Here is a 25,282-nt window from a genome sequence, read left to right as displayed (position 1 = left end):
ATTTTCTCATATAACTCTGTTTTTGGCTTTTTGATTACTCCTATTTTTGGAAGTCTAGCAACAAATTAGCATCAGTTTGTTAAATGGATTTCTTTTTTCATTATTTGATACGATCTGGTTATTATCGTTTTTATGGAATAAAAAAAGATTTGGATAAAGCAACTCATAAAACGAATTTTATTTACGTTGAAATTTTAATTAGTGACTATAGACAAATAAACGTCCGGTACTATATGTATTCTTAAGAATAAAATATTAAGGATAAAGTTATTTTTGGTGTTTGAACTTTTATTTTGTTTTCTATTTTCGTGTCATGAAAGGAATTTGTTAGTGAAATAAATATATAATATTTAACTAAATGCCTTCTTATCAACAAACACATCTAAAAATAAAATTTATAATCGTAATAAATTTATTTTAATAAACAAAAATTCTTAATCTCAATTGCACGCAGAGGTCTAAATAATTTGAAGAAAGAAGCAAATTGATATCAATATACTAGGAGCTTTATATATTTGTTAGACGCTGCAATAGATTTCAGGTTCCCTAAAATCGAAGTTGAACATGAAATTCATAGTCAAGAAAGAAATTAAACTTTTAACACAAATCATGTGCAGTACTAATTAACAACCATTAATGAAACAATAATCATATATCCCAAAATGGAAAATAAAATAAAATGAAAAAATTAATTACTAAAACCCTTAAATTAATTAGTTATTGGGATGTTTAATTATCCTTTGCAAAACCACAGTTCTTGCTCTTCTAATATCGCGGCTGCAATTATCAGCTTGTACTCCTAAATCTTCAACATGTTTCATAAACACTTCCAATTTCTTCTTAATCTCCTCTATTGCAATTCTCACAGCTTCTTCTTCAATTGCAAATTCTGCATTTACCATTAATCCTTCAATATCTATCTCCAATCGATCGATTAACAATCGAATATTATCCAAATCTTTAATGGCAACATAAGTACCCACTTGCATTGTACTCGTTAATTCCTTTTGCCCTTTCAATGCATTTTCATAATTCTTCCATAGCGAGTCGATCCATTTGCCCATCGAGCCTAATGGGATCGACGTTGCAGCAGCCAAAGCAGCAGCTACAGGAGGCGCTGCCATGGCTGCTGCAACAACTGAACAGATTAAAACAGCAGCAAAAGTAGCAACAAATATTATGCTTGAAACTTTTCTCCAAGCATGGATGTACTTAAGTTTCTTATCCAATTTGTTCTTTCTTGACTGCAGTTTCTCAAGCATTAGTATTTGTTGCCTGTAAACTGACTGAAAAAGCTGGAAGAAGTCCTCAGTGAAAGGATCTCCTGCAGACTTAAAATTCTTTAATCCTTCCAATGTCTTACCAAACCTATTTCCTCCATTTACACTTTCTTCTTCGAATTGTTGAAGCGCGACAAGAATAAACAACTGGCTATCGCGAGCACGCTTTAAGCATTTCTCCAATGCAGTACAGAAATCCAAAGTCTGCAAACTATTCTCAAAATATTCTTCAACAAGCTCAAACAATTCTTGATTTTTCCATATGTCCTTCTTGCATTCCAAGATCACTTTAACAACTTCTTGATTCATTTCTAATAGACATTCTGTTACTTCTTTTAAAGAATCAAAAGAAAGAGCTCTAACCTCAACACCAACAGCAAGAGTATTGATGACCTGATTTGTACGGACTTGAAGACTTGTATCAAATGTTTGTAAGTCTTTATCGAGCCTGCAAGCTGCTTCATAAAAGCTTAATTCAGTTGCGTATTGTAAATTGTTGTTGAGATTAACAATAGTGGAAGAAGAAGAAGAAGCAGCAATTTCTGCTGGTAATTTCTTGCTCAGATGACCTCCCATAGCTTCAGATCTTCAAAACCCAATTAAACAAAAGTAATTTCTTTGATTAGTTGCAGAAAAAAGCAAGAAAACAAAATGGATTTTGTTGAAGGCTTTTCTTGAATTGATTAATCAAATGCAAATTAATAAACAGAGACTTGATTTATATACAACAAACAAAAAGAAGATATTAATGTTAAAAGAAAGAAAATGAATGAGATGCCCAGAAAAGGAAAGATGGATTTAGAAGGCTTTAAAACAGACCAGAAACAAAGAAAAGCCAGATACAGAGAACAGGAAAGAGAGAGAAGAGAGAGACAGAACTACAAGTTTAAGCTTTTGAATTTTTGTCAAAAGTAGAATAATGAGAGAGAGAATTAATGATAAAAGGTAGTGGGTATGCTTAATAAAGAAGGAAAAGCAATATAAATAAATAAAGAGAGAACGAGAGGTGTTTGAAGAATGAAGAAGCTTAAAGACAATAAAAACCGTTAAGAACCAAGACATTACAAAGAGAGAAAGAGTGGGTTGTGGGTGGGATGGTGGTGGTGGTGGTGGTGGAGTGGTGGCGGCGCGCGGTGGAAACTATAGGTTTCTCTAAGATTTGAGCATAGCTTGCACGCATTGCATTAATAAGAATTGGGACATCGAAAACGCGGGAAGCAATGTTTTCCTTTTTTTCTCTCTCTAGAAATCTGCACAACAAAATGAAGCTCGATCCATTTGATTACGGCTTTAAGCAGCAAAAAGCACAAAAATTAACAAACCCATTTAGCTCGACTTTTGAAAAAGGAGAGACTGTAAGGTAAAACTTCAGCTTCAAGAACAGAGACACAGGTAATAATATGTAGAAGAAGAGAAGAAAACGCAATGTAATGAAAGGGAAAGTTAAAAGCAAGATTGTGACGAGAAAATAAAGATTATAACTGCTAATTCTGCTGCGACCTGCCGCATTTTCTAAAATTACAAAAATACCCTCGATTTCAAAATTTGAAATAAAGAATAGTGTTTTATTATTATTATTATTATTATTATTATTATTATTATTGATCTTATCCTTATATTTTAAGTTTAACCATTAAAATCACGTGTTGCAATTTAGAGGTTGATCTTAATAGCGAAACTTAAACTATACATTGTAAGCACGTTCCACAGAATTAGCTGGTTTGGTTTGATAGCTCTTAACTATTTTAGTAATATAGAGATGTTTGAATAGTTCATAGCTATTTGAATAATTTATATATATATATATATATAATATTATAAGTTAAACATTACAATAATTAATTTTTTATAAAAATTATATTAACCTTCAAAACTTAGTTTAAAATCTATATTACTGAACACTATAAAAAATAACATTTTAAAACATTAAAAGCTATTTAAAAAAAATCGTTACGGAATACAACTTATGACTACAATGGTGGTGTTACAATTTTTTAAAAAATTTTTTTTATCATAATGAAATTTTATTCATAACTTATCCTAAAATTAGATAATTTGAAAAGAAATAGAATGGTTCTAAGGTGATGCTCTAATTCTTTCATTTTTGTACATAGAATTTCTCATTTATATCTTTCTCAAAATATTTGTTTCTATTTTTAATACATCAAAAATATCAAATTAACTATAGAAAAAAAATAACTTATAAATTTTTATTGAATTTTTTAATTATATCGAATAAATTTCAAACTTCAAGTCCTCTCAACGATTTCCTCGCAAAACATAGAGCGAATAAAATGCATGATATAAATCTTTTAAAAAATGCAAATACTGTAAGTAAATGAGATGAAATACCTGCTCCTTGTTCTTGAATTCACAGGCAACCTTAAAAGAGGTTATAGCAATTATTGAGCTGAGCTTTTGGAGAAAAATAGTGCTTTTAGATATAGTTCAATGTCTGAAACCAAACTCTCTCTATTTATACTCATCTTCAATCTGAACATGATGACTTGCAAATCAAGACATACAAAATCAAAACATTTCCCCAATTTTGGGATATTTTTGTAAATTACTGAAATGTGCACAAGAAGATAAGCAGTTGCTAGCTAGTTTCTTCTTCTTTTTTCCCCTATAATAATAATAATAATAATAATAATAATAATTAAAGATAACCTCAAATCAATTCACGAATATCACTGAATTAAAATTAAATATTCTCTTTAAATAATTTAAAAATATATTTTTACATATCTATTTGATATATTAAGGAACATTATAATTTGTGTGGATTTTCAATACCAATTTGATATTTTTTAATTTACGTTAATTAGTAGTATTATATAGGCTACAGGGCTAGAAATGTCATTTCAAAAATGGAAGAGATAATGGCTTAGGTTTACACAGTAAATTAGGCCAAATTGAGGGGCGTTATTTAAGATGAGAGTGACAAGTAAGTAATTAATCATAACAAAAGCTCAACGAGAAGCAAGCAATTTTCTTTTCAGGTTGACAGCTGTGGAAGGACGCGTCATGCGGATAACACGTGTTGATAAGTTAGTGGTTGCCTCCTTTATGAGTTTTGAAAATGATTCCACGCTACGTCACCCCACCGGATTATTCTCCTCACGTGCTTTGTAACGTTCTGCTTGTCTTGCTATTTTTCGCAAGGCACGTGACATTATTAGTTTGTTTAGTATTAGCTTTTCTTAAGTACAACAACTATTCCTAATCCTCCTCATCTTTGTCGTTTAATTAGTAACTACTACTTAATAATGCGTTTATTAAATGTAAACATTGAGTGATAAGTCTCTCTACCTGACTTTATTGTTCATGAGTCATACTCTTACTCATAGAAGAAAATACAATGCATGGAGAAACCTAAAACAATCCAATGAATTGAGAAACCTTATTAAGCCAAATATTCAATGAACATAGTTACCAAAAGCAACAAATTTTAGAAATTTTGTAGAAGAGGTGTGGTTTGTTCGGTTTTCATACTTTTTGCAGAAGTTGTAGGGAGTGAGAGGTCTTAAATTCGAGTCTTCTCTACCATAAAAATTATCACTAATTTAGTAAATATTATTCAAATGAGAGGATTATTGCTTTTATATAGCCAATAATGTTTTCACAATGGATAAAATAATCTTTCATGGTGGAAAACAGATTTTTTTTTTTTGTAAAATTTTAAATATTAAAATAAGTGAGAAAATATTTTACAATAAGATTGTGTTCGACAACAGTTTTTAAAATAATTAAAAGTTATTTTTTATAATATTCGGTAACATAGTATTTGAACTAATTGTTAGAGGTTAAGGTAACATTTTATATAAAATTAACCCTTATAATGTTTAACTTTTAGCATTTTATGAAAAACTATTCGAATATCTATTAGCTACTAAAATAAATAATAGCTGTGAAAACAACTAATTTTGCCGAACGAGCTTAATGCATGCACGTAGAATGTTGGTGTCGGCTTATATGATGCAAGAACATTGTTGAGGTTTTATTGGAACTAATTATTTGTGCAAGCCAAGTTCTTTTATTTAGGCCAAGAATAATGAATGAAGAATATTAGTAGTATTTGAATTTGTTTTTTACTCTCCAATATATATTTTTGATAGCTTTTACAATTAATATTATTGTTAAATAATTGACTAAATAATCAAGTAGTATACGCGAAAGGGATCTTGCTTTGGACGCTTTGATTTCTGCTGAACCACCCTACGAATATAGACTATGATCTAAAGCAAATTAATACCAAGTTGCAATATTTAATTTGAAATATCAATATACTACTATTTATTATTTATTATAGTAAATAATATTGAACTTACTAGTTTTTACTATTGTCTAGACATTGAGAATTTATCTTACTATAATAATTAAAATTTATTTAAGTTTTATAATTAAACCCTAATATTAATTTTATATATTAATAAAATATAAATTGAAATTTCGAAAATATACATCAAACGAATGTAAAATTATTATCAAGGCTGCAGGTTGGAAACAACGCTATAGTCCAATGGGAATTTGATTGGAAATTCATGTAACTACCAAGAACCATGTGGACAGCTAGACATATACAATTTGCTTTTATGGCCAGCTTTTTGCATATTGACGGTACCAAGGTTTTTATATTTTTCACCGACTCCACTTTTTTTTTTTTTTTTTTTTAATTAACAATTATCTTCTCCAAAATCCGTTTTTCTTTTTTTTTTTCTTTTTTTTAATAGAGTATGCCTACATTCTTTTTCTCTTTTTCATGTAATGGATAATCTTGCAATCCTAATTTACACTTGGTTTTCAAAGAGTGGGTTTGATTACATATACAAGGTAATCTTCTTTTTGGATCAAAGAAGGACAAAAATTGTTGAATTAAAAAAGTCTGGGCAGTAAAATCTCACAAATATTGAATTATAGTGTTCAGTAATATAGTATTTGAATTAGCTTTAAAAGGTTAAGATGACATCTTATAAAAAGTCATTCTATATATTTTAACATTTTTTGAAAATTTATTCAAACAGTTAAATACTATTAAAATAACTAACAACTAATTTTTCCGAACATACCATTTTATATATATATATAATATCATAGCAATTGGGCATGCAAAATCCCTCTCGTGAACATGGAAATCCAAAAAATTGTATATAAAGCTCACCATTATGGATATGGTGTATAAATAATCCATGTTCTTGTTGGGCAAAGCATCACATGCTTTTGTTCAATAAATGTAGCAATGGCTGTTAATAATTAATCTCAAATAATTCCACAATAACCTAGATCGTGCAAATCACTAGATTCAACAAAATAGATTGAATAAGAAAAAGGTTGCGTACCTGACATCGTTGTTTGTCGATCTTGATGTGTAGAATTAGGTTTGCAGCCTTCCAGAGAATTGAAGAATCGATTTAGCGGAAGCAATACGAAAGGAACGTAAAACTGAATCGTATTCAACTCCTCTGGGGACCACGACCTTTATATACCTGTAGGGTTAGTACAATTCCTATTTCGGTCCTTTAACGAAATAGGAATTATATAATGGTCTCTACACTTAATATCTATAATTAGTTGATACCTCAATAGTCAATTATTCACAATCAAGACCACATTTAAAATTGACTTTACAATTGGACTGCTGTACATATTTAATTTTACATATTAAGCCCACAATAGAAAATTAAATCCAACAATGGCATGCTTTAAACAACTCACCTGGATAAGCTTTTCCACTAGAATCCAACAAGTTTTTATTTTTAACACAACCAAATGCCAATGTTTGCCCGTGACCCCCAAATTGCATGCCCATAGTATTGCCAATCTGCCAACCCTCCATGTTTGCTGCCTTACCACTTTTTCTTCTTTCCATTCTACACTGTGGAGCATTTGGTTCTTAATTTATCTAAATTTTGGACTAATCGGTTGGTTTTAATAGGTTATATTCTATGATTATCAACTTAATTGATGTATTTGAAAATGCTAAATTTAAGATCAGATCGAACTAAATTATATATAAAATCAAAATTTATCGAGCTGATAATTATATAGTTCCACTATATAATTCTGATATTGTATTTTGCTTTTGATCAAGTTAGAAAATGAAACATAAATGTAAATTTTAACATTATGTTAGCTTAGTAACAGTCGTTACTTTTCTAATTAATCATCTTATTATTCTAATACATATAGTGAGAAATCACGAGCAAAATTGCAATCCCTTTACAAAAGAAAAAGAGCGATTCAAGGTTTTGGGAAGAGTTGATGTATTGAGTCGCCTTCTACAATTTTTTTTACTGAAGAGATTATATCCGTAGGTCGAACCCATGACTTCCAGATCTCAGGTGGAGTGACTTCATTGTTACGTACACTTTTGCAGCCCCTTGAAACTAAATAAAAAAAAATAAAAAATAAAAAATAATAATAATAATAAAACAAATTGCAGCTACTTCAAAAACCACCAACCCCATGAGTTCATTTTCTATATAAAGCATAGATGTGCCAATCACAGTCCTCACTACCCACAAACAAACATAACAAGAGAAGAAGAGTGCTGATTTGGTAGCCAAAGCCAATGGAGGCATACATGAAGAAGCTAGCTACTATCCTGGCACTTGTAATGGGCATAGCTCTAGTTTCTAACCCAGTGGTGGCCAATGGTGCTGAGACATTCTGCCACATGACCGATGAAGGCTTAAACGCATGTAGACCATCAGTGTCAGGCCAAAATCCCGTAGCACCATCAGCTGCTTGTTGCTCTGCTCTGTCAAAAGCCGACTTGCAATGCCTGTGTTTTTACAAGAATAATTATCCATGGCTATTAACTACCTACAAAATTGATCCCAACCAAGCCTTGCAGCTTCCAGTCAAGTGCAGCCTAGTTGAGGAGTCTTTCCATTGCTAAAAATCCAATAATTCAGCATTTTTATTCCTGTCTGTTTAATTATTTGCACGATTAATGGTCTTTAAGTATTATTATTTGCTTTTGTGGTTTCCTTTCCTCTGTTAATTTGTTTGTGCTTGTGTCTTTGTTGTTTTGGATTATTGCTTCAGTACTGTTCCTTGTTTTTAGTTCGTTTTTCGTTTTTACTTTTCATTATGTACTCTACATTTTTAAGTTCGTGAGTTGTGACCTAAAGCAAATAGTATGTTTCGTGGAATTACTATTGTCTCTCTTGGATACCACTTATTCCAAAATTCATATATATATAAACACAAAAGATTTAATTAATCGGAAAAGACTTATTTACACTGAGCGTATAGATCTACTACATGCACTAAAAACAACCAAAAATAGTTTTTTTTTTCAATATGACAGTATAATAAATTATTATTGGAGAAATAAAATGATAAAATAGTAATAGTCTTTTAAAAGAATAAGATTTGTCTATATTCAGTGTATGAGACCACTCATATATTAAACCAATTTCTAAAAAATTGTTACTATATATTATTTTTTTCCTAATAAATAATCAAATATACCTTCATTTAAATAAAAAACTATTTTTAATTAATTTTGGTGCATGAGGTAGCCTACAGAGTGTAAGTGAGTCATTCTCTTTTAAATATAAGTTGATTTATGAATGGTTGTATACACGAAGTCTTATCCTAATTAATCACGGCAAGAATAAAAAGCAAGGTGGTCTGAAATATATATAATTTCCAAATATTGATGCTTTTTCTTTTATTTATTAATTAATTTAAAGAGACACAAAATGTACTTTTTGAAACCAAATCAAATCATTTGTATGTAAAAAACAAAGAGCAACTCAGTCATTTATTCTATATATATAGCATCCCTGATTTGTCGAATTTTATAAGGAAACATCTATAAAACAGGTAGAATTTTACTTCTTCTTCTTCTTCTTCTTTGTTTTTTTAAATTGCAGGTATCTCTTATCTTATTTTATTAAGTCTAATTCTACTGGCGCCGGGTCAGACTCAGTAAGAAAAAGCGCTCCCAGGATTTTCTCCATTTAGAAGAATCCAACACTCTCTTAATAAAACTCGTAGAATTTTACTTTTTGTTAGCCTTGAAGAAAATCCCTAACAATCTCCAAGCTAGGTTCCAAAACCTCCTTATTCCATGCTTCAACTGCCTCTTCTCCATCTTTCTCCCTAACAGAAGTAGCATCAATTCTATGCAGTTCCCAACCTAATTCATATATCATGTCATGAATCTTTCGTAACTGTGAATCCACTAATCTGCAAGTATTCTCTTTAATTCTATCAATGGCTAAGTCCAGGAATATTTTCTTCATCCTTTCATCAGCATTATATTTTTCTGCATAAAGAAACTGATCCATTTCTGGAACTCCAATTGCTCGCCAAACTCCACGACTGTAATCGGAGCCTGGTTCCACCATACTGCGAACCTCTTCAACTAAACCTGATTGCACCATAAGATCGACCCGTTTTGCTGCATGCTCGTACAGTACAGGTACAGCAACATCCAACCAGATAAAGCAAGAATCGAACTTTTCTTTGAAATTTGATGATGGGCTTTCTACTAGCTGTTTAATGTAGTTGTTTGAGCCTCCCACTATAATGGGTAGGCTTCCATTGTTGATTATTTGAGTTATTGTCGAGTTTACGTGATTAGAGAAATCTTGTGCAGTGAAATCTGCTTCAGGATCTTCAACGAAACCTAAAAGATGGTGAGGAATGCCATTGCGCTCAGATTCAGCAAGTTTGTTTGTTACAATGTCTAGGCCTTTGTAAAATTGCATTTTGTCTGAATTGATAATTTCTGCTTGGAAATGAGTGGCTATGTCAACTGAGAGCTTTGATTTTCCTGTGCATGTTGCTCCCATTATGAACAGAGTCTTGTTCTTCTTGATTACAGGTTCAATTGTGCTAGTACTCGAGTATCTGATTGTAGCAAAAAGATACCATATATTAAATTAGTACTATATAGATGTGTGTGTATGTGTTTGTGTGTGTGTTTACGCCATTGATATTCAGATAAATTACCTATCATTGTTCAGATCCAGTGCTGTATGTGGTCTTTCCAACCTTCAGAATAATCAGAACAAAACAAAGGCTCACTTCAATATATTGGTTTAAGTTTTTTTTTTGAAAAAAAAGCACAATAAAAAAAATCCATTGGAGATGGTTCAATCTTGAAATTTTATAAATTAAAAAGAAGAGTTTTCTTGTGAATTGAATATTCTAATTAATCCTATGTGATGAACAAAAAATAACCCATTAATTACCAAAAAAAAAAAGGGCTGAATAGTAAAAATATTTGTCTTCTAAAATGCATTTCATGGTTCTAGCTTTATTTTTATTTTTTGATCGATGGTTGTAGCTTATTTAAAAAGTAATAGTATTGATTACAACGTGTATAATATGCACACCATTCTTTGATTCTTTTTGTTATCATTTTTAGACCTAATATATTAGATTATTCTGAACTTTTGAAATTTCACTCTATTTTAATATTTCTATCAATTTTACTCCAATTTCGATCTTTTGTAGTAATACCATCCTCAACCGATGTATTGTAAATGAAAAAAAAAAAAAAAAAAAAACATTTTCATCCATTTTTAGATCATCATTTGACACTAATAAAAATTCAAAAATAAAAAATTGAAAAAAATTCCATTAGTCTATCCAATTAATTTAGTAACAAAAGGTAAATGATCATTATTACTGCTATTTTCCCACGTAGTAAAAATGCTTTTGTTTTTTTTTTAAAAAAAAACATTACTGTATACGTGATGTTATGGTTTAGATCCTCACAGCACCTTGCATTCGAGGAATTAAAAAAAAAGGAAGAACAAGAATAAGTTCCTGTCAGGGAATTTGATATGTACTTACAGAGTGGGATGAGATTCAATTTGAAACCTGATCCTCAATTTCATTCTTGAAGGAAGAGAAAATGCCATTGGCATTCTTGGGGTAAGCTTTGAGGAAACCGCAAATTCCATCACAAGAGTTGAACTTGTTAATATAAACCCAGAAACGAACCTGCTACCAAATAAATTCAGTTACTTTGATCTTATTTTCCATAAATATACAGTTAAATGCATGAATTTTGAACTGATCCATAAAAGAAACAAAGCAAATATCCATATATAAATGACAAATTAAAAGAGGATTTATAATAGTTCTGTAAGTATGTTTAATAGTTCAGAATTTTTCTCCAGAAAAATTATATAGTTTTGATTATTGTAAATGACAGTCAGTAATAAAATATAATCTTTCACTAAATATTTTATTTTAGTTAAAGGGTTTAATGTTATTATATTTTTAAAAATTTTTCCTTTTCTAATTAATTTTGCCTTTTTAAAAATGTTACTAACCAAACATTAAAATTTTGCCTTTTCTAATTAATTTTTCACTATATTTTGAAATTTTAAGGGGGGCAATAGCCCTTGCCAAAGCCTATATCTAATTATAACTGTGGCTTTGCACTTTTCAAACACCAAAATTGTTTAAAATTTTATTGTTTACATCCGATTTAAATTTGTTTAAAATTTTAATACCCGCAACGATCTCAAAATAATATTCAAGCCTCCTTTAAATAGATTCTGGTGGATCACACATTCTTAAAAAACACTTTTTTTTTTTTTTTTTTTTTTTATGGTTAGCACCTCATCAAATCTATTAATATAAAATAAAACTACAAAAAATTATAGAAAAATTAAAATAAAATTTCAAATTCAAAAATGTCAAATTTCATGAATAAACTAAGAAAATATAAAATAAACTAAATCATTTTAATAACATCTAAACATGAATAAAAAATTCATCATAATATCATTATTATATAAATTAAAAATTCATCATAAAATACAATATGTACGTATATCTACCCTAAACCTATTTAACTAATATCTAAGCTTACTTATAAACGGTTCTTGGGAATATCCCTATCGATATTAGTTGATTCCTTTGATGTATGCACAAAATAATGAATCTATTTGGATAAAACCCTAGAAGATGAATGCATTTATATAAATATATAATCAAAAAACAATGATCTCTAAGAAATTTTGATGTACCAGAAAGAATAATTGAAACTGCTGGAGTATAAGAGAGGAGAGGCACTTCTATATGGAAAAATAACCTGGAGAATTTGAAATCTTGGAGAAAATAAAATTACAAGACACCAGTGGTTAAAAGAACGAAGGATGATTTCTTGAAAGTAGATTAGAGTTCCAGACTAAAGTATTTATAGTAACTCAAAATGACATTGTTGTTTATGTTTTACAACTTCTATGGAAATATTACTGATTTGTACAACTTATATAGAAAGTCAAGTTGTGATTTACCATCATTTTATTTTTCCTGCCTCATTAGCTGGGATGTATAGACGCGGGCAAGGAAGACGCGCCACGATATTACACAGATACGAAATATGCGACAATACGATACAGACGCACTAAATAAGTATAATTTATTAATAATTCAAATAATTAAACAATCATTTATAATAATAAATATAAAATAAAAAATACTTAATTTTGTATTTCAATATAATTATTTAAATTTCTCGAAATTAATATCATCATTATATTTTAGTTTGTTCAATGCGATATTGTCTGACTCTTTTTTTATAAAAGCCTTGTGAGTTACTTATTTTAAATTAACATTGTGAATTAATTCTTGAATTTGATAATAATAAATATATAATAAATTATAAATTATAGATTATAAAGTAAAGTTTTTCATTCTTTTATACGTACATTTTAATTTTGTATTTTAAGTATTAATAACTATAAATATATTTAAGTTAACAATTTTAAAATTTTTATTAATAAGTTTATTTAAAGTCTAATAGAATTTTCAAATGTGTCTCTAAAGTGTTTAATAAGTGTTCTAAATGTGTTCTCAAAGTATCTGAAATTAATAAAATAATATAAATAATACGATACATTTTTTAAGTGTTCAATACGTGTTCCAAAGTATTTGAAAAATATCAGTATCGGATACGGTTACGACACAAATATGTTGAACCCTATAAGATGTTCGAGCAACTGAGCTTATTAGCTTTAATTCATGTGTATAGTACGTTACCTTAAAGTTCATACATGTGAGATATGAGGCTCAACCTAAATTTCATGTTAGATATTTTGTATAGTTCATAGAAAAATTAATTTATATAAACTTGTAAATCAAAATTTGTACGACTAGCTTATATTTAAAATGCTATTCTTATATACTAATATAGCATTTCGATTGCTTTCAAATCAACCAAAAGTCACCATTTTGAAATACTAATTTTATAAAATTTAGTATACAAAATAAAATTGATATAACTCTAGCATTTTATTTTATTGATATGCATACAAAGAAATTTCAAGAAAAAAAAATTAATTAGAATTTAAATTCATAATATTTTACATTATAACATAGGTGATAATGATTGAATTATTAACTGAATATATAACGACATAATATTTTATATAATGTTTATTAAATATAAATAAATAATATTAATGAGTATTTGATAACAGAATCATCCAAAGACGGTGAATTTGAAATTTTGGTTGGATTAAATTAATTACTTTAATTTATAAATACACACAGATGCATGAATGTGAATATGGTTACCAAAAACTGCATAGGAACATAAATGGCTTTCCGCCGATATATATATATTTCTGGCGGTATTTGTTGCCATCTATTTGGACATTTATTTTTCTGTTAAGTTTTTTACTTATATTTTTGGGTATGTTTTGAAAATTTTTAGAAAGGAAGGTTTGGTTGGAATTTCTACAAAAAAAAATTACTTTTCTCGGAAGATAGATTTTAAAAACAATTATAGAAACCTTGAATACCTTAAAATTATATATATTTAAATATAATATTAATTTAATGTGTGCTTAATTTTGATTATTTTTAATAATTTAATAAGTTTTTAACTTCTTGTTTGCTATATATTGAAAATTGTTGAGGGGTGATTTGGTTGCAGTTACTGTTCGTATCGAGAATTACTGTCCTAAAAAGATAAATTTAAAATTTATAAAAATGTTAAATAACTAAAAATTATATATACAAAATTAGGCGAAAAACTTTTATGGTACTCTCAACTTTAAAAGAAACCTATTGTGCTTTTAAAATTACGAATTTTGATAATATTGCTCACATTTTCATACTAACATATATAGTTAATATAGTTTTTCGCTTTTATATGTAAAATACTAACTTAATATATGGCTAACATAATTTTTAGAATAATAATTTTCATATTGTTTTATTGATCTAATTTTGTAAGTTGAAACATTTAATCATTTGCATATCAGTGGAGGTAGAACTTTATTTTTTTTTTTAAATTTTTTTTTCCGAAATTGTGTTTGAAAGAAAAGTAATTACGAAAATGGTATTCCTGAAAAAATACTAAAGTGTATTTTGAGATGTAAAACACAAATTAAGCTATTATTAGTGTAACAATAAGTTTTATTTAGACCATTTAAAATATGCATGTGAACAAAAAAGGACCATACTTTATAAATCATGACCTTGAAATATAAACAAATGACCATGTCCATAAATATTTTTTTGGACATAGTTTATAAATTATTCACACAACATTTACATTTTTTGGTGTCTTATGGTTAAGTTAATTAATCTTATTTTGAAGTGAGATTATTTAATTTAATTTGGGTGAGTCTATTCCAATTTAAATCAGATGTCTAACAAATGAGTTTTAATTTCAATTAATTAAATTAATTTGCTAAGAATAAGAACTAGGATAAGGTGGAGGTAAAATATCTTGAAGTGTTGTTGTCCATGTTCAAGAGGTGCACTGATGGAGAAGATGGGTGCTCTACAAAATTCCAAAGAAGAAGAAGCAGAATAAGGGAAAGCTACAGATAGGGTTGTTCAGCAGAAGTAGCTCTGTTTTGATATTTCCATATCTTATTATTTCAAAAATTTTCAGTTTACTGCAGATTTGAATACAAGCACCCTTATTTTCAAATATCTTTTCTTTTTCTAGCAATTAAACTTTTCTATTGTTAGGGGTAATCCAGAGTTCATCACCTAAATGATATAAATTCAATCAAAATCTTAAATTTGATTCCTTATGCCGGCGATCGGTACATTTGGACGGGACGAAAAGATTCCTTATGGGCAAAAAATAATTTTACCGTTCAGATCCAAACTGATTTGAATATCTAAATCGAATAACTTAATCAGAAATCCGACGATGTATTCGATTGAATTTGAAATGTCAAAAGTAGGTTAAAAAATGGGATAAAATGGAGATCTTGAAGGAAAATGTATGGCAAAGTTACTAACAAATGCCTTTCAAGAACATAAAGGCATTATCAGCGAAACTTCCACCGTTGTTTTAGGCCTCCCATGAATCAGACAAGCACCAAATCTCAGCTTATCTGGGATTATGAAGGCACCTCTTTTCTTACATTAAAACATACAAAAAGGGGGAAATTTTCCAAAAAATAAACACAGGAAAAGCAACGGTTGGAGGAGAAAACCCAGATACTGTAACTGGGTTTTGTAGCTTTCTCTTGCTTCAACGGCTGCCAATTGCTACCTTCATACGTATTTATAGCTAGGGTACCGCATCTTTTTATGGGTTAATGCTTTAGGTTTTAAAGTAGGAAAACATAAATTGGTCCCTTGAATTTAGTCTTAAACATAAAAAGACCTTTGTATCTAAAAATTAATTATTAAGTAGTCTCTTATTTATGATTTTTTTTTTTACATTTTTTAGTCATTCAATTTTAGGGATAACAATTTTATCCGACTTGAGTATTATATAAAATATGATTCGTTTTTTGTGGGGTTTAGGACGAATTTAAATTCGTGGAGTATCTTTACTACTCGTATTGAATTTTGAGTTCAAAAACTCAAATACCCATTATGATTACCCGTTGGATTAATATTCTAAAAATATTCAAAATAATTATTTTCTCAAAAAAAAAAGAATATATATATATATATATATATATATATATATATATATATATATATAATCGATTAATATTATAATTATATTAAACATTGATATTATATTTTTTATCAACTCAAAATAAAATTTTATAATTATTTTATTTTATTTTTAAAAATAAAAAATAAAAATGATATAATTAATGTTAAACTGGTGTTTAAGCGTTTGGCCATGGAACATTAAATGACTAACTATAATCAAGTAATAAGAGTGAATTTCTGATCGGATTAATTTATAATCAAATTTGGATTCTAACAATGAATTTTAAGCGAGTGGTTTGCTAACAACCTATTATATTCAAAATATAAGGATTAAAGTATTAACTAAATCATATGTTAAAGAACTTATAACTAATTTTTAAAAAACAAAAGTCCTTCATGTTTTAATCTTATAACTTAAAAAAACCATTTCATATTTTCTCTCATATGGTCAATTTGGCATCTTCTCAATCCATTGATAATCAAATTAAATATTTTAAATAAAAAGAAAAATAACATTAACAAAATCATAATTTAAAGACCTCATAATAGATTTTTTAAAATAAAGATCCTTTCGTTAAAAATAAAGAATATATATATATTATATAGAAAAAGTGGGAATGAGAAGGAAAATAATGATATTACTTATAATAACTCGATGAAAGTTTAAAAATCTTAAAATATTCTTAGTCGTTGGATAATTGATAATAGAGAACTTTAATTTTTAATAATTGATAAGTTAGAGTTTTTTATATTTTTTATTAATTGATTAAAAAAGTATATTATTATATTATTTTAATATATTATTATAATTGAAGTTTCAATCATTGATTATTTACGATATTATTTATTTAAAAAAAAAGGTTATTATTTTAATTTCAAAATAAATTTCAAAATGTTAAAAATATATATATAAAGACATCTATAAAAAAAATATTGTTTCACATGTTTTATATAATATCACTTTTAAAATTTTAAAATTTTTCTTATTTATATCTATTTAACTATATCTAAGTTTTTCAATTTTTTATATTTATAAATGCAACAGTTTAATTTCATTTTCTTTTTCCATAAATATTGATTGTCACATTACATAGTATTAGATGATTTTCAATTCCTGCAAAACAAGTTGGATGATTTTCTTTTATAAACAGAAGAATTGCACATACTATAGGGAATTACGAAATATCTATATAACTCTGTACCTCAACGTAAATTAATCAAAGTAAAATATTCTTAAAAAAAAAAAATTAAAAAATGGTATAATATGGTCCTTAAATCTTTCAATTAATTGGATTTTGCGGATCCCAAAACCATTAATCTAAACCGGTATCAAATCTAAAATCAAAATGCTCTTTTTTTCGCCGATTGAAATTTGTTCATTTGAAGGTTCATATATATTCAAGTTATTTTTTTATTATTTATTTAAGAGTTTTGTTTCTTTATTTGATTTTCATGAAATCAAATAAACATCTAATAACATAGGATCATATAATTTAGTTTTTTTTTAAAGAAATCCATCCTAATTAAAGTCTAACCTTATTATTTTCAAAAAAAATTGAAGTATAATCTTATAATTAATAATAATTTTTTTCATTTCATTGTCTATAATTAAATATACTTAGCTTTTAATGTTGTCCTATCATATTAAAATTTAAGAAAAATATTATTCGCTTATAATATGAATAATATTTAAATAGAGATAAATTTTAATTTAAAGTTGTTATCCATAAAATCATGATTTAACATTATATAAATATAAATATCTAAAGAATATAAGAGAAAAATTATAATCATATTTAATACTATACAAGAATAAATTAATGAATATAAACAATGAATAATACTAAATAATAACAACTCGCAAGGCGTTACAAAAAACACTAGTGTATATATATATATACACACACCAATATATTTCCTTCCGTCAAAAATATAAAATTATGGACAAATCAGCATTGCAAAATTAATCTCGCCGTATTATTATCCCCTAAATCAGAAGTTATCACATAACGTTCATTTTCTAAATTAATTTCTACGCATCAGGAAAATTCCTTGCCATATCATCGCATGATGTTGTTTTCTTCTTTTCTTCATGAGGGGACAGTGGGGGCGAGGCGAGGAGAAGGGTTTGAATAGGGTGCGGGATTGAGTTAGGGCCGGAAAAGGCTGTCTGGACTCTGAAAAAGATTCTAGCTGCTACTTGCTGTAGAGGTGAACTAAAGTGAATATGAAGAAACCTGCCATCTGCAAATCAGTAACCATACAAAATGCATCAAAAAAAAACTGTCAACATAAACAGTAATTTCTTCAACTGAAGCCACATCTTCGTTATCCCACATTGGTTTGGGATAAGTTTGGCTCCTTACTTTTACTCAACTTGCTTATCACAAAAGAAAGTACAAGAAGTAAATCATCTGGTTTTCATTTTTCTCAAAAAATATCCCCTCGAAATTGCATGTGTATCACACCTATGCTAAGCATAGTTGAACTATATTTCTACTCTGTGCATGCCAAGACTGCATTTACTGCAAGTCAAACCAGCAATTTTTTTTTAAATATATATATATATATATATATATATATAGGTTAAAAGAACACTGAAAATTTGGAAGTAAGTTTTCAGTTTCTAGACAAAGATGATGAGGAGTCTGTTCCAAACTACTACAGCATTCCATATTTATGTCTTAGACAGAGAGAAGAAACCACCAAAAAAATACCAGGTAATAGAAATGCTTCTGGAAACTCAGTGGATAAAAGAAACAAACAGTGAGCCTTACCATAGAAAATGCTGCTCCATAATAAGGATAAGCTGCAGGAATGAACCTTTCATATGCATTATGCTTATAAGGACGGACTGGAATCTGGTAGTCAATTTTCAAAATCAGAAAGCCATGGCATTAGTAGCTATATCATAAAAAACCATCACATTTATCCAATCTAACAACCAATTTTATCGATAGTAAAGGAACCAAACATCGCAAATATTATTGAATTCATAAAATGCCAATTATCTTGATTAACTTAACTAGATTATTCATTACTTATGAGTAAGCAAATACCTGCTTTGATAGGGATAAGCTTGTATATCCTAATCTTTGGTACTCAATTTTGAACTGGAAAACCCCATAAACATCTGGTACCTTGAAAGCAGCATGATAGAGACCCTGCAATAACATGTGAACTGAGAATTTAATGAACGAAGGTCAGCAAAATCGTGTGTGTCCAAAATCAATAATCAAATAAAATACCTTCTTATCCGTCCATACGGTTTTCAAAACATAGGGGCTCATCATGTAAAACTGCAATTGAACATCATCTGCAACATATGGTTCCCAGCTTTTTCCAGACCACTCATATATTTCAACCAAGTATTCCTGCAGTCAAAGCCAAAATATTTTCCCGTCAATTAATTTGCCAACATGTCCTTAGATTTCACAACAAAATAAGAGCATACATAGTGAAAAAGAGATTACCAAGTCATCATTGATTCTGTATACTTCAGGTTCATCTACTTCCCCGCTTTTGTGGTGTCTCACGTTCACAGCCTATTAAATTAGATGTGCCATCAGAAATAAATAATATTCAATACTTTATAACTAAGCAGCAAAGTAGTAAACAAAAAAATTCACTTCTGAAACAACATCAGGGCAGGATGATATTCAGAAATTATTACAAGAAAATCTAGAAATAGAGCTGAAGACATGCCTTAGCTGAAGATGACCTCTTTCATGGAAAACCCATTTGCTGAGTTCAGTCAAAAATTGCTCATTACCAGATTTCTCATATCTGATATTGTTAAAAAAAAAAGTCAATTTAGCTTCCCTCGACAGTTATTGAGGACCATTTTATATATATATATATATATATAGGCACTTGGTTGAGCTCCCAGCCTTATGCACCCCAGATTTGAAGAATCTGAAAATAAGCAGCAATTTATCAGCAATTGAGCATGCATTAACAAAACCTTAGTTCAGAAAGCAACTGCTACATACCGATTGCTAAACATTCTTAATGAGCCAGCAATCAAAATCCGGCCATTATTTCTTGCCTGCGACAGATAGACTTTTAAGTTGTTTATACCTTGCGACCGTGCACAGAGAAAAATTCATCATGTCGAAGGCATTGAGGAAACATATATTTACTATTGAGGGGTAAAAATTTAACCCAAGAGTAACTCAGAGATAATTCTTAAGAATGAAAGAGGAAAAAGAGCAAAATTTTATGCAACTCTCTCATAGTAAGATACCAACATCGCTAGGGGTGTGCAAACATTGAACCAAACCCAATAGGGCATTAAAGTTGAACCAAATCAAACTGGTTCAAGTTTATTTTTTAGCTTTTCATACATTTTGGGCTTTTTTTTTAAGTTTCATGAAAACCAATCAGAACTGAAGAAAATTTTTATTTTTTATCGATGAAAAAATCGAACCACTTCTTTTATTAAAAACCGAACTGGTTCGGTTGGGTTGAAGTTTGCACACCCCTAACTATCACCATCTGCAATCACAGTTCTGTAACTCCCAAACAGAAATGACAACAGAGCTGTGATCACAATCTCACACTTTTTAGACTAAATGCAACTTTAAAACAGCTTTTCTACCAGTTAGGAATAAACACTTTACAATAGCCAATATGACTTTATAGGGGTGAGCATTCGTTTTGACCAAACTGAACCACCCCCTGACCAAATAACCCATTTTTTTAGATGAAAACCAAACCGGTTTGGTTTTCACTTTGACTATTTTGAGCAGATTTAGGTTTACTTTTTGGGTTTAATAAATAGCAAAAGAAAACTTTGGTTCCCTCTACTAAAACCGAAATAAAACCTTAATTTTATAATATCGAACCAAACCGGCTTGGTTTGTTTTTCAAATTTTTTCCAGAGTATTGCTTACCCTATGCCTTTCAATATGCTTGCTAATAATGAAATATGATCTGATTGATATTAAAATTAAAAAACGCCTAAAAGTAGATCATGGATAATCAGTCATTTTAACCCATAGTAGGGCAATGATGGTGATTTCATAAAAAATAGAACACTAAAAACTGTACAAAAATTCCAAAAGCTTTATACTGGAAGTACAAGAAAATGACTTTGCCCTGTTTGGCGATAGAACAACAACAGCACATACTCATCTCCTTAGAAATTTGAGGTGGAAAAGCACAATAACACCAAAACTAAAGCAGCAGGAGCAAGTGTACAGTTTAATAGTCGTCTCCATCTCAATAAATTCAACGGGATAAAACATAATTACATGGAGTAAATCACATGAGCACTGAAAAAGTTGTTAATACAACTTTTGGAGAAAGTGAGGAGTGGAAAGTTATACCTGCACAATCGACACTAAAGAGATGGCAGATCCAATAAGTGAAGGAGAATTCAACAACTTGGCCTTTGGATCAGCTGAATAGGCTGAAGGAGAAGCTGAGAGAACTTTCAATACCTTGAAAAGGCACAATAGTCCAAGTAAAATTAAGCAATAAAGTTATAGATGCTGCCAGCAGTTAAAGAGGAGAGAAGATAAAGGTATCTCACCAAGCTACTGGCGGGATTTAATGTATGAGCAATTCCCTGGAAAAGTACAGGAGCCTGTGGCAATACCATAAAAGCGTTAATAAGAATGGAAAATGAAAGTCTCAACAGCTACTGCCACCACTACTGAAAATGCAATTGATTCTCACTCCTAGACGAGTAGCTGCATAAACTCGACAAAGATGTTACAATTTAAAACACCAGAGACTTCACCAAGTCCTCATTATTACACACATGCATTAAAATAATTTTGCAGCACAGAGAGCTAATGATGTAGATAATTCCAATTTTCCGGTAACTGAAAGTATCTACCAAATAGTACCATAGCATATAAACAATAGAAACGCAGTAGACAATAAAATACTAGACAACAAATTCTAGAAGTGCAATTATTAATTGCAGCATTCAATGACCGCTAGACTACAAAAATTTACTTACTTCAATATTCTTGCCGCCCAGTATCACATCAGACTTAATAAAGTCATCACTAGCAATCAAAGTATGATCTCCTTCAGCCTCCGAAACCGCATAGCTCATGTGATCAATAACCATAGCCCCAGGGTCCTATAAAACATAAATTAAGCAGTGCAAACATGTCAATATCCATATGAAATTTGCACGAGACTGTAAATTGAAAACACAATGCTTACTAAATCAAAATCAACTCCACTCTCGATAGCAATTTCACGGATCAAATCAGAGGCGTTAACATCAGCAGCAATTATCCTCCAAAACCTACACGCATTTAAGATGATCAATGGACCTTAACAGAGTCAGAAAATGGAAAACAAAATTTCTGTTTGGGACGTAAAATTGACTGATAGAAACTTACGCTCGACAGTGGGGCAGAAGAGGATTAAAGCGTCGTATAAGTACTGGCCATAGAGTTTGAGACCGATCTTGGGATCGTCGGCGAGCTTAAAATCAAGGTGCAATCCGCCAGATTGAATGGACTTGAAGAACAGAGAATGTGAGGATTTTATAGTGAGATCGTCCAATAAAACAAGGACACGGCGTTCTGTAGATGATTCAGGATTGAAGGAATTGCAGAGAAATGGAAGGAATTGGAGCATAGACAGAAGGATTGTGAGTTTTTTGGCCATTTTTACTGTGTTTTTGCCGATTCAGATATTGGAATTCAAGAGAAAGTGAGATTTTAAGCTGCATGTAGTCTTTTTTTTTTTTTTTTTTCTTTTTAAAAAGTTATTTAAGGATTTAAAAAAATCATGAAAATAGAATAGAATTAATAAATTATTATCATATTTGGAGAATCTCATTAAAATATTTACCTATATTAATGTTTATACACTAGTGGGGTAAAGTGCTTCTAGCGAGCATTTAGTTCGTCGGATTGAACTCTCAATCTCACTAAGGAGAGAGTGTCGAAATGATATAGAACGTAAAAATCTCACTAAAGGAGAGAGTGTCGAAATGATATAGAACGTAAAGATTTTTAGCTCTCCCATAAAGTATATTTTCCAGAAAATGAATTTGCACTCTCACCCAAAATTGATACACCCTTTCCATTTCTCATAGTCTTTCTCCTCCAAGGATGTGAATAGGATCCATAATACTCTTTGTGTAGTTTGGGTTTTTTCCCGGTTCCACAAGAAACTCCACCCAACATTGGAGATAGAAGCAAAATATCTTTAAAAAGAACACCAACCAATCTCACAATTTTTATTGATTGATATGTCATTACAATTAAATGGTCATGAACAAGAAACAAATACAAATCAAATGACAATTGCAAACCATATACAAATATGTTAAAACTCTGAACCGAGGAGCTAGAAGCCAAGAACAATTGCAAATTGGAAGTATACAGATAAATATTACATTACACTACAAAATCATAAGCTCCTCGGTTAGCTAAAATCTACCAGAACACAGTACACATCTATAGAGATATATAAAGAGAAAACTGAGAAACATGTATAGAACCGACGGAGAAGCAGGTCAAATAAATGAATGTTTGCTTTATTAGCATTAAATCCGGTTGTTATCAGGTTCAAGTGAGAAAGTCCGTGCAAATCTCTTTACTATTGAAGCCATGTATTTTCCTTGATGCTCAGCAAGAGCCAACTCTGTTTCAGTTGGCTGCCTTGATCCATCTCCAGAAAAGACACCGGCGCCATAAGGAGAGCCTCCTCTAATGGAATCCATTCTAAACATTCCAGCTCCAAAGGTATAGCCAATGGGAACATATAGCATCCCGTGGTGAGCTAACTGAGTGATTGCAGTCCAGCTGTAATACGAACAAATCTAAGAAATCTATTGGTTGAAAATTGTCAATTTCACATCACACAATGATAAAAGTTTCCCTCAAATAATATGCAAGAACCAATTCTGCACTTTAGAAAAACTTTATCAGTGTCAATAGTAGAAACAAGGAATCTAAGATTAGATAGATGCGCCAACAAGCAAAAGATGAAACAATTCACTCATTTGCAACTCATGCATTGCTACTAGTATGTAAGTGGAAACTTGAATCTAAGTGATATTTTTCACATTAGTAAAGATACAACATCTTCCAAATGATTATAGTGGTTAGTTCGGATGCTCCAAATAAAAAAGCAATTATTTTGTCCAAGTTCAAAAAAGTTGCAGGTTCGGTAAGTAGTCAAGAGCATAAATGGGATTCTCCGGACAGAATTTCTGTAGATTTTAAATAAATGGTTCTTTAAAGTATGGAAATGGTATAATAGGACTGCATTATAGTTGTGTTATCAAATTATAAGTAATTAAAAGAAGAAGCCTAATTTTGACTTAATTTGAAATATCAGTGTTGCTTATAAGGTTAGCTTGAGTGAATGAATTTCATATTTGTCTTCATGAATAAAAGATTTAGAGCACCAAAAGCTCTTGTAAAGGGGACAAGAGCAGATGACAACCGGATGCTTACCGATCATGAATTCTCCAACTTGCATTATTGGACTTCATAATGAATAGACTTTTAGCAAAAATTGCACAGAAAACAGAAATGCAGTAGGAAATGAGAAAAAGCAGCCACAATACTGCATCATATTTGCCAAGTAAACTCTCCAACAGCAAACAAAGGACTGCCATGCGAGAAAAAATGATTTACATGATCATTCAGTAAACTGCAAAACAGTTTTTTACCAATACAATTCTATCAAACCACTGATATATTCGGTAAACAATTAAAAACCTAAACCCTTGCTGCAATCATGGATGCTTCTCACATGCAAAGCAATAGAGACTAATACACTCCAGCAGAAACATGTTAAAAGGATACTTCTGGATTAAATATAAAAAATATGTATACACATATGTATATATATATATATGTGTATACATATGTGTGTATATATATATATATATATATATATATATATATATATAATATCATTTCTCTTGCACCACATCAACATCAACATCAACTTTAAAAAGGTAACGTGCAAAAGAAATATAGATCACACTCATCTGCAATTTCTCCATCATAATCGATATACTGTGGTTGCAATGGACACAGAAATTATAACAGTCCTTTTATAATCCTTAATAAAAATAAAATAACCTTCATTCATCAAGAAAGTCTTTTCTA

General features: G+C 29.6%; 4 protein-coding genes, 1 non-coding gene and 1 pseudogene across 6 annotated transcripts; 1 reads left to right on the top strand and 5 right to left on the bottom strand.

The window, feature by feature from the left end:
• Positions 1-542: 542 nt before the first annotated feature.
• On the bottom strand, positions 543-3,720 carry LOC105631940 (UPF0496 protein At4g34320). 2 transcript variants are annotated; one of them, XM_012214173.4, is made up of 2 exons: positions 3,633-3,720; positions 543-1,866 (listed from the first exon to the last, which is right to left on the bottom strand). In XM_012214173.4, the coding sequence occupies exon 2, from the start codon at positions 1,854-1,856 to the stop codon at positions 714-716; it is 1,143 nt and encodes a 380-aa protein (XP_012069563.1). In that variant the 5' UTR covers positions 1,857-1,866; positions 3,633-3,720; the 3' UTR covers positions 543-713. The 2 variants fall into 2 exon arrangements, with proteins under 2 accessions (XP_012069563.1, XP_037497663.1); XM_037641735.2 differs by lacking the exon at positions 3,633-3,720 and adding an exon at positions 2,603-2,722.
• A 4,051-nt stretch (positions 3,721-7,771) lies between these two features.
• LOC105631948 (putative lipid-transfer protein DIR1) lies at positions 7,772-8,437 on the top strand. Its single transcript, XM_012214185.3, has one exon. The coding sequence runs from the start codon at positions 7,852-7,854 to the stop codon at positions 8,179-8,181; it is 330 nt and encodes a 109-aa protein (XP_012069575.1). The 5' UTR covers positions 7,772-7,851; the 3' UTR covers positions 8,182-8,437.
• Positions 8,438-9,019: 582 nt separating this feature from the next.
• LOC105631956 (adenylate isopentenyltransferase 5, chloroplastic) lies at positions 9,020-12,408 on the bottom strand. Its single transcript, XM_089716636.1, has 4 exons — positions 12,287-12,408; positions 11,100-11,249; positions 10,251-10,292; positions 9,020-10,148 (listed from the first exon to the last, which is right to left on the bottom strand). The coding sequence occupies exons 2-4, from the start codon at positions 11,207-11,209 to the stop codon at positions 9,305-9,307; spliced, it is 996 nt and encodes a 331-aa protein (XP_089572762.1). The 5' UTR covers positions 11,210-11,249; positions 12,287-12,408; the 3' UTR covers positions 9,020-9,304.
• A 3,096-nt stretch (positions 12,409-15,504) lies between these two features.
• On the bottom strand, positions 15,505-15,629 carry LOC119371497 (small nucleolar RNA snoR83). Its single transcript, XR_005179121.1, has one exon. It is a non-coding gene; the product is annotated as a small nucleolar RNA snoR83 (small nucleolar RNA).
• Positions 15,630-18,049: 2,420 nt separating this feature from the next.
• LOC105631965 (dolichyl-diphosphooligosaccharide--protein glycosyltransferase 48 kDa subunit) lies at positions 18,050-22,903 on the bottom strand. The gene is made up of 13 exons (XM_089716760.1): positions 22,504-22,903; positions 22,365-22,440; positions 22,153-22,278; positions 21,718-21,771; positions 21,512-21,625; positions 20,174-20,229; positions 20,055-20,096; positions 19,883-19,967; positions 19,655-19,726; positions 19,430-19,555; positions 19,241-19,345; positions 18,959-19,042; positions 18,050-18,425 (listed from the first exon to the last, which is right to left on the bottom strand). Exons 1-13 carry the CDS (start codon positions 22,815-22,817, stop codon positions 18,378-18,380), a joined length of 1,302 nt encoding a protein of 433 aa, XP_089572886.1. The 5' UTR covers positions 22,818-22,903; the 3' UTR covers positions 18,050-18,377.
• Positions 22,904-23,362: 459 nt separating this feature from the next.
• Positions 23,363-23,962, bottom strand: LOC149492415 (putative NAD(P)H dehydrogenase (quinone) FQR1-like 1 pseudogene; annotated as a pseudogene).
• Between the last annotated feature and the right edge of the window lie 1,320 nt (positions 23,963-25,282).

Source organism: Jatropha curcas, chromosome 11 (genome assembly GCF_041381405.1).
Source record: "Jatropha curcas cultivar XTBG-Jc1 chromosome 11, XTBG_Jcur_1.0, whole genome shotgun sequence".
NCBI classification, from domain to species: domain Eukaryota; kingdom Viridiplantae; phylum Streptophyta; class Magnoliopsida; order Malpighiales; family Euphorbiaceae; genus Jatropha; species Jatropha curcas.
Note: the sequence above shows the minus strand (reverse complement) of the source record. Positions and strands in the feature narration are given on the sequence as shown.